Below are 15,472 nucleotides of genomic sequence, written 5' to 3'. Positions count from 1 at the left end.
AAATTAGCAGGGCCTTTCCAACAATGGCTCCACTCTCTTTGTACTCCAGCTGATCCTTTCTTTCAACCTCCACCCCTTCCAGAGGACCTACCCCTCCAACTGATCATCTCTTGCATCACCTCGCCTATCCCTCCACCATTTTTTTGCATCCCTCCAGAAGATCCTCTCTCCCCAAGCTCTTCTTATAACCACCCCAACTGATCCTGTCATACTCTCCTCTCCAACCCTTTTCTCACCCCCCCCCCCCGATCCTCTCCTATATCCTCCAATCTTTCATTCTCCCTATTTCACCCTCCACAGCCATCCCTCTCCAGCTGATCCAACCCTCAAACCCCTCCTGCATCTGATCCCTCCCTCCAAAAGTCCCATCTCTAAACATCGCCCCTGGGCCAGAGTCAATGGCAACATTTTCCTTTGGGCCCCAGGCTAAAGGTGAATGACAACTGGTGAGAAGGCAGGCTAATGACAGGGGCTACATTTTTCTCTTGTGAAGGTTCAGTGATAGGCGAGGAGAGAGAATCTGTGGTAGTCTTCATGGGCTCGTACACCCTCAGCCCTCCCCGTCATGGCTGGTCCCAAGCCTAACATTGTTCTGGATGCAGCAGCTGCATTCACAATGAAAAGTCAGCAGGGGGCCTGTGAACCAGTGCAAGGTCACAGGCCCTGCAGTAGCCACAGTCCCTTCTTGCTTAGGGTTTCCTATTACCACAGAAACTCATGCATGGATTGGGCCACTTCCGACCTGTTGAGTGTGTGCTGGTTCACAGGCCCCACACTGCAATCCACTAATGCTGCTGCTTCTCACATCTGAAGAGCACTGCCATTTGTGACCCCAGCTAAAGGTTTTGTGTCCCTATTTGGGGTCCCGACCCACACTTTGGAAAGCCCTGGTCTAGAAGTAAGGGACTACAAAAAAAATGGTTGGAGCTGAAATAGGCTGAGGGTAGAGAAGTCTTTCCTGGCACAGGGTGGAAAAGGAGGCAGGACCAGATTAGGACATGCTGAGATCCAAAATTACGGTATGTCAAAATTGAGTCCCACAGCATTACCAAAAAAAAAAGACAATGTAAAACTTGAAATGTTATAACATGCTTGTATTTAGAGGCCCTTATAATCTGAAGTCCTAAAATGTAGTTTAGGTAGTTTGTGCCTAAATCTGATACCAAGAAGAGGAGGAATGAGGCCTTACTTTATGGAAGGGCAGAGAAATGCATGCATGTATGCCCTTGAAGAAAGAGAAGATATTTGGATTTATGAGGATGGGAGAAAACCTTTCTTGCCTGTTCTTGAATTTCAGCTTCAGCAAACTATAGCAGCATGATAATTAGCAACACATATATAAAAGTGGTTAAAAAAAGAAATTAAGAACAAATGATTAGTAATAACATTAAGCAATTGGGAGCAGGAATTTGTTTTGTTTGGGTCAGCTGAGCTTTTGATCTTATATTAAGGAACTGAAATGTGCTGGGAATTTGGCAGCAGATGGGTTCTCCTGAATATGGTGGGCAGGTTGGCTATATTAGGTGGTCTAATATTGTGAGATGAAAATTTGCTGCTGTTTGTTCCTGTACCATATTTGCTGGTTGTTGTTTGTTTTTAATTCTGTAAACTGTTTTGAATTATTTCTTATATCAAGGGCAGGAAAGGTGGTTCCTAAATATTTTAATAAACATGCCATGGTTGGGGGGGGGGGGAGGACGGACTTTTGGCGATATTGGAAAATTGCAGCTGATCTCTATGTTTAATTGCATTGAAAATCCCAAATTATTTATGCACATTTTTTTCTTTTAGTATACTTTTTATATATGCAGTTAGCACCGATGACGACGGATGTAGTAGGACTTTACTCGCCATAACGTGCATGTTTTCTCTGATGTGTGTACTTCTTACTTAAATAAACCATACTAGGTCAGAGCAAGGTCCAGCGCGACCTGCATCCTGTGTCAGACACACAATATACAAAAAGGACGATAGTCATTTCTAGGCTTCTGATGATAGTGACTGGTATTTATTGCATACCTAAAAAAAGAACTGCTCTCCATTAGAGTGTTTTATATATACACTATCTTATCCCATGCCCCGCATCGACTGACTTGGCAAAGCACAGAGACAAGCCATGCGCCCCTCTGGCTGCCAACTTTAGCGTCAGCTCGCCCTCTTGATTTACACCCTGACGCTGCAACAGCGGCAGATCGCACGTGGGAAACCGCAGTGACGCGCGCTGGCCTGCTGACTGCGCAAGCCCAGACCATCATGCCCCAGGAGCTGACCCCTTTACATTTATAGCAGATAGAATGAAAAGTAACTGAAAGCACAAAAAGTCTCTTAGATGGTGTTGGGGCGAGGAAGTCTTTCTCTCTCATTAGCGCAGGGCTAGAAGCAGCTGGTATGGGCGGCCAATACACAAGCGTGCCACTAGCTCGCGCTATGACCTTCCCAATATGGCGTACAAACTGAGACGTTTCGTCACTTCCGCTCATGCGACGGGCGGCGTTTGTTATATACAGCCGCCGGCTTCCGGTTTATCTCCTTTTCGGTAGCGGCTGTGTCCACGCGAAGATGCCAGTAAGTGCGCGCAGTAGTGGGGCCGGGGTTCCGGAAGCGGGAGCAGCGCCGCCAGGGAGTGGAGTCCTGTCTGCTCCCCCGCGCCTCCTACTGAGCCACAGTCCCGAGCCCCCGGAGCCGGGGGGGAGGGAGCAGGAGGACGCCACGGGGGGAGGAACCCGGACAAGATGGCGGCCACGGGCTTCGGCCTGTGAGTCTGGCCGGGAGGGGGGAGCCGGGGTGGGAAAGGAAAAGGCCGCGGGAACGGGAAGCGGAGGGAGCCGGGGTGGGGTGGTCAAGAGCCGCTGCTCGCAGGGAGGGCCGCGTCTCCCTCTCTAACAGCTGCGTCTTTTCCTCTCTGTAGCTCGCTAAAGATCTCCTGCACCCGTCTCCCGAGGAGGAGAAACGGAAGCACAAGAAGAAGCGGCTGGTCCAGAGCCCCAACTCCTACTTCATGGATGTAAAGTGTCCAGGTAAGGATCCAGAGGCCTCCGAGGGCCCTCACTCTGCTGTCTCTCCCTATCCAGCTGAGTGCTGATATCCTCGTACTCTGAAAAGCAGCTTCAGTCACTTGCTTTGTAAACTGGGTACATATGGGCAAGAAAGCGTAGCACAGGTTACCTGTAGAAGTGACAACGTACACACTGGACAAATGTCATTATTTTTAACTCTTCAGTTGGTGGATTTCCGGTGTAGGCTGTATCTGTGGGTCCTCTGCACCTGTCTATAGTCTTAAGTTATAGTATGAAATTAAAAAAAAAAAATGAATATTATGAGTGAGCAGAGTCAGTGGGTATGAATTGATAGCAGATATAGCGGAATAACTTTTAAACAGTTCCATGACAAAGTGATGTTTTTTAAGACATAACAGCAAGTATTAAATTGGCCATGATACCTTGTAGTTTTGTGCACTAAAGAACTGAAAGCCCTGTGTCAATATATGGGGTGGAAGGTAGACAATGATTTTTCTGTAGAGGAAAGAAGCTGCTGTTCTAGTTAAGCTAATTTGTTCTTGATTTGCCTTTCAGGTTGCTATAAAATTACCACTGTGTTTAGCCATGCCCAAACTGTGGTTCTTTGTGTGGGCTGCTCTACAGTGCTTTGCCAGCCCACTGGTGGAAAGGCAAGGCTCACAGAAGGTAAGGAGCCTCTACATGAAACTTCACAAACCTTGTATGTCTAAAGCTGTCTGAAGGCAAGAAGTTCTTTTCTTCCTGGAGAAAATAACATGAACTTTTTGGAAGTCTCAATGGTGTCAAAAGGGGTTCAGAAAACCTTGAAGGGGGGTGCAGGAGGAGGAGCTTACTGTTATTGCTGCATGGATTCTGCTTTGAGTAACCCAAGTTCTAATCTTCAAATCAACTACTTGGCTAGGATGCAGTACTCTTCCAGTATGTAGCCTCTGTCATAACTGAGAAGAGGATTCTGGAAGCAACATTGGAGCAGAGTCCTGTCTGTGCAATCATATAGAGGAGAACAGATTCTGCTTAGCCCATTTTGTTTTGAAGACTTACTAAATCCCTTTTGTACCTGAATATAACTCACCATAAACTAAATTAACAAATCCAGCCCAATACCTGTTAGCAAACTTTAAAGTGGAGCTATTCCTTCAGCTTTTAGGTTAAATGTGGCTCAAGGTCTAACTTTATTGACTTATTTTTCTGTTGTAGGATGCTCCTTCAGACGGAAGCAGCACTGAGCCCAGCCTTTGAGGAGAGATGGGTAGGGACTACCTGCACAGTTGGCTCCAGCGCATCTGATAAAAGAAAGTGACATGGGAAGTGTGAAGTTTTTCAGTGTTCCATGCTTGCAGAAGGTTATTTGGTTTTTATGCACTGTCCTTGTAGCCTTACCTATCTAATTGTCAATAAATTTTGGATACAAAAGCCCACATCAAGTCTGTAGTATCTGACTTTTATTTCTTCTTGTAGCAATAATGAGGAAATAGGACTGTGTGGATATTGAATGTTTTGTCTGTCCATGAAAAACACCAAGAGGGTTAAAGCTGTTCACTATGGAACAACCTGGATGAAAGAAGGGTTATAATTTGAACTGTTGCTAGGAAAGGAATTTCCATATGGATGTGTGGTGTATATGAACTTTGTCTGCCGCCAGTTTCTGTTTCATGTTTTCTGTATAATTATGGAAAACTTTTCCATTTTGTACAGCCTTCCAGCAGCAGTTTGGTGGGGAAGGGATTTTCTTTCATAGCTGAGTAAAAAGGGAAGTTAAAAAAAAAATTGAATCAGTATGTCCTGAGCAAATGGCATAGTCACTTTCTTCTCTGAACCCCTATGTGAAAATTTGGCCTTCACTGTCTAATAAAGAATCAGCCAAGACGTACAGCAGAACTTAATTTTTGTATTGTCTCCTTTATCAGCAGTTATCTGCTGCTCCAGAGCCAGCTCTGTAGGCGTCCCCGGGCGTTGAAGCTCAGCGGGGTTGGGTACGACGAGCTGTAACCTAGAAAGGATGGTGACATAGATCAGATATTTATTCCACTTTTTGTTTTTTACAAAAATCCCACCTTTGTTCAAAGCTCTTTAAAAATAAATACATATAAACCAGAGGAGAATAAGACTTTTCTAGCCTGCCATGAGATGAGACAGGAGCAAAAGATGTTGGATGGATTATTTTACTCAATGGAGGAGACCTTATGCTCATTTCATTAATTTTTCTTATATGCTTTGGCTAACTTTCAGTTTGATTTAAAGCATTTGGAATGGACAACTAAAGAGAGCCAAAATTTGATTCTGGACAGGATGCAGAGCTGCCCATGGGTTAGAATATGTTCAGTAAGAGTCCCCCCTAGCCTTGTTCTCATCACCCACCTGCTGGTGCTGTTGGGATATAAACCACAGGGACAGTATGCAGACGGTTCAGGAAAGCAGTATAAGCTGCAAAGAGAAGCAAATTTAGCAAAGGGTTTAGAATAATGAAAGCTACAGTTCCTAAAATATCCACTGCATAAAATGTGGAAAGGGAGAGACGGGGGGGGGGGGGGGGAAGGGTGCTTTTTCACTTGTGCACGGCAGTGGGGAAGGGTCACAACGTTCCAGTTATTACATTATACAAAGTCACTGGAGCAGTGCTTTAACCTCCGATCACACCTACAGTATACCAACTAAAGGGGAGCATGCTCAGAACCCTGCCATTCACCTGCAGATAGTTACTTTTCCCACTCTTCAAAGGAGATGAAAAGTTTTCTTGAAGTGGTTGCTTCATTTTAAGTAACTGAAGCTGTTCCTAAACTCTCACCTAGAAAGATGACAGCAGTGGATGCTAGAACAGCAAAGAGTGTAAAGAGCAGGACCTGGTAGGAGCCCATCAGCTGCTGGACGATGCCTGGATCTTCACAGTGATCTGAAACAGAAGAGGATTTAACTGCTCGCTCCTGCAGTCTCAACACCGAAGGATCCAGCAGCTTGTGTGCTTTCTACTCCCAACAGTGACTGTTAATGAGGAGGCATCTGGACACTGAGTTAATTACTTCCCTGTGTGTACCCGGTTCAGTCCAGACTCCTGGGTTTATTCATCCCTGCCAGCTGATGGAGACAGAGAAAAGTCTCGCTGACACTCTTCATAAGCCCTGGTGCCACTTGCAGTAGATCAGTATTTCTCTGTCTTCAGCAGATGGCTGGTGCATAAACCTGCAGGCCTTTTTTTGCCTTTATAGAATGCACTTACAGGAAGATATCACAGAGGTAGAGTCAACACTAGCAATCATGTTCCTTATCGACTCCCAAACACTGTGCCCTCTAAGCTGTGCATGCACACAGACTGAACCTTGTACACAGCAAAACAGCACCCAAGAAATCCCAATATTTGCATTATACTGGCTCATAATGCAAAAATTTGAACCTGGCTTATAAAATATTGCACAAAAGGAAAATAATTTGTACAGTCTTTCAAAAATGTACCTGTTGGAGAGGGTGAGGAGAGACTGGCTCTTACCTTCATATATGGTGGATATGTTTAAAACTCCCCATTCTGGCAATCCGTCACTCAATGGATAAACCAGCTATTTTGGACCACCATTTCTCTGCCTCCTCTATCAGCCTTACTTACTGCTCCGCTAGACACTCTAGACCAGTACCAACAGAAGTTAAGCATGTACATTTTGATAGCTGCCCGTATTGGAGTTGCCCAACACTGGAAGTCGGCAGTGTTGCCAACATTGCAAGAAGTAAAGGCTAAACTGTTGGCTCACCGGCAGCTAGACTATCTCACAGCAATACAGAATGATAAGATGACTTATCTTAAAGTGTGGCTACATCTTTCTGCGTGAGAATGTAAACGTCGAGGCAGTGACTTTAAAAGGCATACCTTCTCAGTTTCTCCGAGGGTTTGCTGGGGATTATTGGAGTATATACAAATGCTATGACAGGAGACAGATAGTGGATTTTAGAATGCATAGAAGGGAATGCCATTGGGTACCATAGCAGAATTCTGTGGGTGTTAATCCCTTTCAATCGCCACTCCCTGTGGATCTTAATAAGCAGACTATAACAGGAAGTGGTCAGTGAATATTGGAATCTGCAGACCGCACCTTTAACATAGAATACGTGTCGGAAACCAATACTATTGATTGGAAATGTGTAAGATGTATACCCATGGTGCGGGGGTGTAGAACAGGGAAGGGGGACTTGGGATGTATGTTCACCAATGTATGCAGATTGTTGATATGGATTTTGTTTCAACTGCTGTATATTCTTTGTTTTCACTTGTTTGTACCACAGCTGTGGTGTTGTATTAAATATGAAAATGTCAATAACATTTAAATAAAAAAAAATATTGGGGGGGAACATTACCCCCAGTCCAGACAGATGGATTTTTCTCCCCTACTGGCAAATAAAAACAGAAGAAAAGCTTCACTGCTCTCTTGGTACTTAAGCTACTATCCCAATACCGAAGTCCAAGGCAGTGAACAATAAAACATACACCATGCAAAACAAACAAAAAATGAAAGAGAGCAGACAAAACTCAGAAGTCAAAACAGTTCAATAATCCAATTATGGCTCAATCAGATGCAAGCCTAAATAGATGAGTCTTTAACAAGACTTTAAATGACTTTGTACAATTCATCAGTCCCAACTGGTAACAGTTCTAGGCATTGGGGCTACCACAGAAAAAGCCCATTCTCGTCTGGCAGACAAGCTTGACACACACACACAGGATATCTGCTAAGCAAGAGATGACTTATACAAGTGGAGAAGGGCATTAGCCCAATGAACCCAACATTACACAATGTTGGGTTCCATATTAGGTGCTACAACCCAAGAAAGAGATCTAGGTGTCATAGTGGATAACACATTGAAATCGTCGGTTCAGTGTGCTGCGGCAGTCAAAAAAGCAAACAGAATGTTGGGAATTATTAGAAAAGGAATGATGAATAAAACGGAAAATGTCATAATGCCTCTGTATCGCTCCATGGTGAGACCGCACCTTGAATACTGTATACAATTCTGGTCGCCGCATCTCAAAAAAGATATAATTGCGATGGAGAAGGTACAGAGAAGGGCTACCAAAATGATAAGGGGAATGGAACAACTCCCCTACGAGGAAAGACTAAAGAGGTTAGGACTTTTCAGCTTGGAGAAGAGACGACAGGGGAGGATATGATAGAGGTGTTTAAAATCATGAGAGGTCTAGAACGGGTAGATGTGAATCGGTTATTTACTCTTTCGGATAGTAGAAAGACTAGGGGGCACTCCATGAAGTTAGCATGGGGCACATTTAAAACTAATCGGAGAAAGTTCTTTTTTACTCAATGCACAATTAAACTCTGGAATTTGTTGCCAGAGGATGTGGTTAGTACAGTTAGTATAGCGGTGTTTAAAAAAGGATTGGATAAGTTCTTGGAGGAGAAGTCCATTACCTGCTATTAAGTTCACTTAGAGAATAGCCACTGCCAGGTTCTTATGGCCTGGATTGGCCACTGTTGGAAACAGGATGCTGGGCTTGATGGACCCTTGGTCTGACCCAGTATGGCATTTTCTTATGTTCTTATCTATTTAAAGCAATTTGTGGACTAACATTACAACTTTGATTGACTCTTGAATGGACTGGCAATCAATCTTGGTCTTTGAGCACTGGAGAAATGTCTCACATCACACAATGGGAGATGAGACATGCTGCAGAGTTCTGTAGAATCTGCACTAATCTTAAAGCAGATGCAAGAAGGCAGACATAGTCTAATAATGGCAAAAATCAGAGCTTGTACCACATAACTTAAGTCAGTAGGTGTTAATAATGGTTTTAAGTTACATAACTTTAATAATCCTGAATGAACTCCTGATTTAATTTGGTTATTAAAGGACAGAGCAACATGCAACACCACACCCAAACTGTTCACATGAGGGCAAACTTGCACCACGTACAGAGAGATTGTAAGCCCTCTGGGGATAGGGAAATACCTACATTACCTGAATGTAATCTGCTTTGAAGTGCTGAAAAAAGTGAAGAGTGGAATATACAAATTTAAATAAAAAGAATTGGTGTTATCAATCAAGATTGATTGAGGCATTGTTATAGAATTGACATGCTGCACCAGTAGAATTTGTCTCAAACATTTAGAGCCAACAAGTAGAGGCCACTGTTTCACAGCAACAATACAGTAGGACATCATAGAGGAGCTCATCTGAATATAAAATTGTATGCATACAGCCGGTAGCCTATACAGAGCCCAGCCAACAGTCTGCAGATTGATGACATGGAAATGTTAAATAATACTGCAGAGAGAGCTGAGCCCTATGGGACACCAGTGTCCAGAGGGTGCCAGGGAGAACAATTCCAACTAATCCTAGCTTGTTATTAGGATCTAAACCCAGTTTAAGCAGTCCCTGAGATTCCATACTCTCAGGTAATATGAAAAGTCTGATGATCAGTGGTGTTAAATCCAGAAGTTCCTGTTCATACCCAGATCGGGTCCAGACTCTGGTTTTGCCTCCCTGCCAGCACGGGGAGACAGAGAAAAATGTTTCTGCATATAACCTAGTGCGCCACCTGCGCTCTCAGCATTCATTTCTCTGTCTCCAGCAGATGATAGAGGTAAAGCCTGCAGTGGGCTGGTTTGCTGGATAATTTACTCCCAGGAGTGGGAAGGTCCATGGTGGGGGGTATCCTGGTCGAGTGAGGATGAGTATGGGGATTGGTGAATTTTGGCTGCTTTTGTCTTTTTTTTCTGAGTAGGACTGAAAGCCAGTGGTGTTGGCTGCCTTGTTCCTCTTGACTCTCCACTCCTCTGCACCCTATTGATTAAAAAAAAACAAAAAACGGGAGGTTCTGAGGGTCTAGAGCAGAGCAGTCAGCGTTGGCAGGGCTGCGCTTAGCTGGTTCGGTAAGGTTCAAGTGTTGTGGGGATGATAGAGATCAGTGGCCTGTATATGGGTAAGAAAGAATGACAGCAGCTGCTTGGCGAGTGGTGTTAGCCATGTGGTGCCCGTTTTTAGGGCAGACCCTGGAGAAGGTGAGAGTGCCCCATGTTCAATGGAAATCACTATACTGTGTGACTGCAGCTGTCCACAAATGAGAGCTTCTGTCTTCTCTAGCTCTCAGAGAAATATATCTTCATTTTCCCATCAGGAAAGAGCATTTTTAGGGTCCACGCTCCCACTTGGGTTGGCAACCACTCCTCAGACTTTCACCAAGGTGACGGTGGTGCCGGCAGCAGCGGCGCTCAAAAGGGAAGTACCACTGGTGCACCCATATCTGGTCGACTGGCTCATTTGAGAAAAATCAACGGTTTCCTAGTGTGTAGACAGATGAACTCAGGACCAGTGGGTTATGCACCTTTGCCAGCAGATGGAGATGGAGCAAGCTGACGTCACAGTATATATATACTCCTGCAGCAACATCAGCCTGCCAGTATTCTCCATCTCCAGCAGATGGTGGATGTGCATCTCCCTATGGGGATTGCTTCAGATTTTAGGAGGAGTATTTTATTTAAAAAAAACCAAAACAAAAAAAGCCCCACTCTCCTGTGGTGATACCAGATAGTCCCTGCCCCAGTTGGGAATTCCTGAGGTGATTTCCATGGTCCCTCAGATGTGTGCCTTGGTCCAGTAGCTGGGTTTCCCGGCTTGAACTTAGCTGATTGTACAGCTTAAAGGCAGCGGGTGCAGGAAGCTGGACGGGGTGGTGAAGGCAGATGCCCTCTCCACTTCCAGCTGGAGACCGTCTCTGTACTCAGCAGGGAAGGGCTGAGCTCAGGTAAGTTTAAAAAAAAAAAAAAAAAGAGACAGTGTAGAGGGGTTTTGCAGGACTTCCTCCAGTCTCTGTGCTCAGCGTGCTGTTCTGACGTTCGTTCCCGCTCCCGGGGGGGGGTTAAGGGAACTGGGCAGCCTGGTGAGTTGAGCAGCCCGGGTGGGCTAGGCCTCACTGTTAGGTTTTTTCCCTGCATGCTGTGTGGTAGGCTGCGGCAGCGTTTTTGTGCGCTTCTGTGGGTGTTCAGCTGCTTTCTACAGGAATGTCGGACTGTGCAGTGCGGCTCCGTACGAATTGTGCGCCCAGTTTTGGGTGCACTTCCTGTGCGCATTTTAAGCATAGCGGTGGTACACCCAGATTTTGGTGCACTGTTTTGTGTGTTTGTTTTTTGCGGTGCATAAACTTAGGGCGCCTAACTTCTGTGTGCATAAAGTTTTCGCACTTCAGATTTTTCACCGTGAGCTGGCCGGACACACATTCTCAGTCAACTGATGAATTTAATGGTGCCACTGACCAAGAAACCCAAACGCCTTTCGCTCTGTAGTACCTGTCATGTTCGGGCATCTCAGCCTGCAGGGCCCTCTAACATGCGTCAGCGCTGCTTTAGAGGCTCAGGGAGAATATTCTTCCTCTGATTTTGCTAAGCCTGATTCTTCCCAGCCTGATGATGGCCTGGCTAAGAACTTGTCTGGAGGAACACCGGACCTTGGGACTCCCTGGACTGGTTCCTCCACAGGAGATGGCAGCTCAGAGGGCCCCGCTCCAGTACCTTCTGGTTCTGCCTTTTCTTGGGTAGAGTTTTTTTCAAGGATTGCAGTCCTCAGCCCCGTCCAATCCTGTCAGGTCGGATCCTCAGCCGATGGCCCCTCCCTATTCCACTTCTGTGTTTAAGCGCCGGAGCAGGCCTCGGTTAGCTGTGGGGGTTCCCGACGAACCTGGATGGCGCTGATGATAAGGCAGATCCTGACTCCCTGGATGATGGGGAAATTCCTCCGGGCCTAGAACCGTATCGGACTATGTTGCGGTTCTTTCATAAAGATGAACTGCCGGCTCTGATTTCCCAGACCTTGAAAATGCTGGGAGTACCTGGGGCAGATTCCGTATCTGAGCCAAAGAAGAATCCCATTTTGGTTTCTTTGCATAAAGCCTCTTGTTTGTTCCCTGTTAGGGAAGCCATTCAAGAACTGATTGATCTTGAGTGGGACGCTCTGGAGGCAAATTTCAAAGGGGGTCGGACATTGGAAGGCCTGTGCCCCCTGGATATAGCGGCAACAGAGCATTTGCATTTTCCGAAAATGGATGCGCTGGAGAGATTCGAAGTGCTTGGGTATTGATGCTCTCGTACAAGTCTAATTGGAAGACAAGCTGCTGAATGCCTTCCCCCCCCCCCCCCCCCACCTGCCCCTGAGGCCGGCCGCGAGAACCCGCAGCCGACGAGCGTAAACCTCGCCAAAGATGTAATTCACCTCAGAGCTACTAAATGCCGCTTACCCAAACACCGTTATTAGCAATCTATAAAAATGGTTAAATATCTTCAACATTCATTAGCAACAAATTATATGCCGGTCATACTTGCACATTTCCTTATTTAAAACCCTTACCTACTGAAATAGGAACCCCTCTCACGGCAACCCGCGATTCATCTTACTCTATGATATGTATAAGATGGCGACTTCAAACTGCAAAACACCGCGTCTGCGTACATCTACTCTCCTGTTGCTTATATCCAAAACCACTTCCACGCCCGCCCCCCCCCCCCCCCCCCCCCCAATGACGTGTATCTAATATCAGTAAAGGACAACATTTTTATATGTAAAAAAACAATTTTGTCATACACATTCAGGCATAAATCCAAAGGAATGCTGCCTAGTCAACATCCCGATTTAATCCATTTGGATGCAAAGTGGCCCTTTCAAATATAAGACATTGTTCCCTTTGCACTAATACACAGGAAATATCCCTGCCATGCAGTAGCCTCTCTGAAATAGAACACAAAACCTTATTGGTTCATATACAACTCAAATGCTCCTGTACACGTATTTTAATAGTGTGTTTTGTCCAGCCGATATACATCAGCTTACACGGACACATCCCCGAATAGACAAGCTGGGATGTACTGCCAGATGCGGTGTGTTTTCCTGAAGAGCGTGAAACAGTTGTGTCCACCCATTAGACGTTTGGTACCTCTATGGAATCTCAATCTAATCTTGAAGGCTTTGGGTAAGCCACCCTTTGAGCCACTCAGGAGGGTTTCTCTGAAGGATCTCATTCTGAAAACGGTGTTTTTGGTATCTGTTTGTTTGGTGAGGTGTATTTCGGAGTTGCAAGCCTTATCATGTAGCGATCCTTACCTTCATTTTTTTGGAGGATGGAGTTTCGATTTGGACAGTGCCTTCTTTTTTGCCTGAGGTTGCAGTCCGATTCTACAGAGCCGAGTCAGGATCTTCATGTGCTTGGATGTATGTAGGGTACTTCAGAGATATTTGAAAGTCACAAATGGTTTTTGAAAACTGGAAAACCTTTTTCGTGTTTAGTGATCCTAACAAGGGGCAGAGAGCAGGTAAGGCCTCTATTGCTAGATGGATTAAAAAAGCAATTCCATCTGCACATGTTTGTAAGGGCCTGGACGTACCGGCTGGTCTTTGGACCCATTCTACTAGGAGATCTGTAGGGCAGCCACTTGCTAAGCTGTTTGGATGTTCAGGTGCCTGACATAGAGGTGTTAGGTATGAATGTGTTGTGCGATGGTCTTTCAGGGTCTTACCAGTTTAGGAAGGCTTGGGTACATCTCATGCCTCTGGGTTAGTCTCTAGGACGATTAGGAAGGAAAAATTGGTTTTTAATTTTCTTTCCTTGAGTCCCACCAGACCAGTTCAGAGTCCTGCCCTTGGAGTCTGAAGACAGCTCTTCTAGTATACATTCATATTGTCAGTGTGCTCTTCAGTAGTTATGGTTCTGGCATTTGGATCCTCACGGAGGAGGAGTTTACGACTTAAATTTCAGGTTTTCACTGAATCCCCTGCTCCAGGGAGCTAAGGTGATTTTTTTTTAAGCTTTGTTACACAGAATTTCTATGAGACTGCTAGTAAGAGAGAAAACCCCATGCTCCTGGACTGGTCTGGTGGGACTCAAAGAAAATTAGCAGGTAAGATCTAATTTTTCCACAGCAGTGTCTCCACGAGATGACCCCCAAAACTTAAAGTGGTTCCCTGTGTCTCCTCCCTTCCAGTTCTGAAAATTATTCGGGTCAGTTGTGTCAAGGAACAGGCCCTGCCATGTTTCCTCCTCAATATTCTTTTACACCTTTGTGACAGAGCTTGTACTCGAGAGCCTCAGAACATCGTAACAACCGGCTCCAGTTATCTGGCCCAGTCCTCCTTAGGATGATCCCTTATTGGGGAATAAGAGTGCAGGAGGAAGGGGGGCTTGGGAATCCGGGAGATGGCAACCTGATTGTAAGATGGGAGATGCTGGCCTGTAAATTGTGAGTGCCATAAGGAAAAGCAGCCATTTGGAATAAAGCTGGCCCAGTTTGGTATTGGAATAAGGGAGGTTAAAACTGGTTAAAAGACAGGAAACAGAGAGTAGGATTAAATGATCTGTTTCACAGTGGACAAAGAACAGAGAAGTGCCTCAGGGATCTGTACTTGGACCGGTGCTTTTTAATTTATTTATAAATGATCTGGAAAGAGGTACGATGAGTGAGGTGATCAAATCTGCGAATGACACAAAATTATGCAGAGTATTTAAATCAAAAGCGGATTGTGATAAATTGCAGGAGGACCTTGTGAGACTGGAAGATTGGGCATCTAAATGGCAGATGAAATTTAATGTGGACAAGTGCAAAGTGATGCACAGAGGGAAAAATAACCCATGCTGTATTTACACAATGTTAGGTTCCATATTAAATGCTACCACCCAGGAAAGAAATCTAGGCATCATAGTGGATAATACATTAAAATCGTCAGCTCAATGTGCTGTGGCGGTCAAAAAAAGCAAACAATGTTAGGAATTATTAGGAAGGGAATGGCAAATAAAATGGAGGATGTCATAATGCCTCTCTATCACTCAAATGTTAGACTGCACCTTGAATACTGTGTGCAGTTCTGGTTGTTGCATCTCAAAAAAGATATAGTTGCACTGGAGAAAGTACAGAGAAGTACGACCAAAATGATAAAGGGCATGGAATGGCTCCTATATGAGGAAAGGCTAAAGAGGTTAAGGCTGTTCAGCTTGGAGAAGAGATGGCTGAGGGGAGATATGATACGGATCTACAGAATAATAAAAAGACTTGAATGGATAAATGTGAAACAGTTATTTACTCTTTCGGCTAATACAGGGACTAGGGGGCATTCCATGAAGTTAGCAAGTAGCACATTTAAAACAAATCAGATAAAAATTATTTTCACTCAATGCACAATTAAACTCTGGAATTTTTTGCCAGTGGATGTAATTAGTGTAGCTGGGTTTAAAAAAGGTTTGGATAAATTCCTGGAGAAGTCCATAAACTGCTATTAATCAATAGGGAATAGCCACCGATTGTTGCATTAGTAGCATGGGATCTATTTAATGTTTGGATACTTTTCAGGTACTTGTGACTTGGATTGGCCACTGTTGAAGACAGGAAACTGGGCTTGATAGACTCTTGGTCTGACCCAGATTGGCATATCTTATATTCTTATGGAAAGGCAGCCCTTCACTATAGCTGATTTATTTTAAGTTT

The 15,472-nt window shown here is 44.8% G+C and overlaps 2 protein-coding genes across 4 annotated transcripts in view; one reads left to right on the top strand and one right to left on the bottom strand.

The window, feature by feature from the left end:
* The first annotated feature begins 2,411 nt into the window (after positions 1 to 2,411).
* RPS27 (ribosomal protein S27) lies at positions 2,412 to 4,435 on the top strand. Its single transcript, XM_029581996.1, has 4 exons — positions 2,412 to 2,565; positions 2,909 to 3,017; positions 3,573 to 3,683; positions 4,215 to 4,435. Exons 1-4 carry the CDS (start codon positions 2,479 to 2,481, stop codon positions 4,241 to 4,243), a joined length of 336 nt encoding a protein of 111 aa, XP_029437856.1. The 5' UTR covers positions 2,412 to 2,478; the 3' UTR covers positions 4,244 to 4,435.
* Positions 4,436 to 4,437: 2 nt separating this feature from the next.
* The window catches only part of NUP210L (nucleoporin 210 like), a 52,293-nt gene continuing 41,258 nt past the window's right edge, over positions 4,438 to 15,472 (bottom strand). For all 3 annotated transcript variants that reach the window (XM_029581987.1, XM_029581989.1, XM_029581988.1), the window contains 3 exons: positions 5,803 to 5,907; positions 5,376 to 5,441; positions 4,438 to 5,007 (listed from right to left, as the gene is read on the bottom strand). In XM_029581987.1, coding sequence (XP_029437847.1) covers positions 4,928 to 5,007; positions 5,376 to 5,441; positions 5,803 to 5,907 — 251 coding nt within the window. In that variant the 3' untranslated portion in view covers positions 4,438 to 4,927. The remainder of the gene's footprint in view (positions 5,008 to 5,375; positions 5,442 to 5,802; positions 5,908 to 15,472) is intronic.

Source organism: Rhinatrema bivittatum, chromosome 16, assembly GCF_901001135.1.
Source record: "Rhinatrema bivittatum chromosome 16, aRhiBiv1.1, whole genome shotgun sequence".
NCBI classification, from domain to species: Eukaryota; Metazoa; Chordata; class Amphibia; order Gymnophiona; family Rhinatrematidae; genus Rhinatrema; species Rhinatrema bivittatum.
The sequence above is the reverse complement of the archived record's forward strand: the minus strand, read 5'-3'. Positions and strand labels throughout refer to the sequence as shown.

Excerpts from the sequence above, each read along its gene's own strand:
- RPS27 (XM_029581996.1), top strand. The coding sequence starts at position 2,479 with ATGCGACGGGCGGCGTTTGTTATATACAGCCGCCGGCTTCCGGTTTAT. Across the intron at positions 2,566-2,908 it reads GTGTCCACGCGAAGATGCCA|CTCGCTAAAGATCTCCTGCA; the intron begins GTAAGTGCGCGC and ends TCCTCTCTGTAG. Across the intron at positions 3,684-4,214 it reads AAAGGCAAGGCTCACAGAAG|GATGCTCCTTCAGACGGAAG; the intron begins GTAAGGAGCCTC and ends TTTCTGTTGTAG.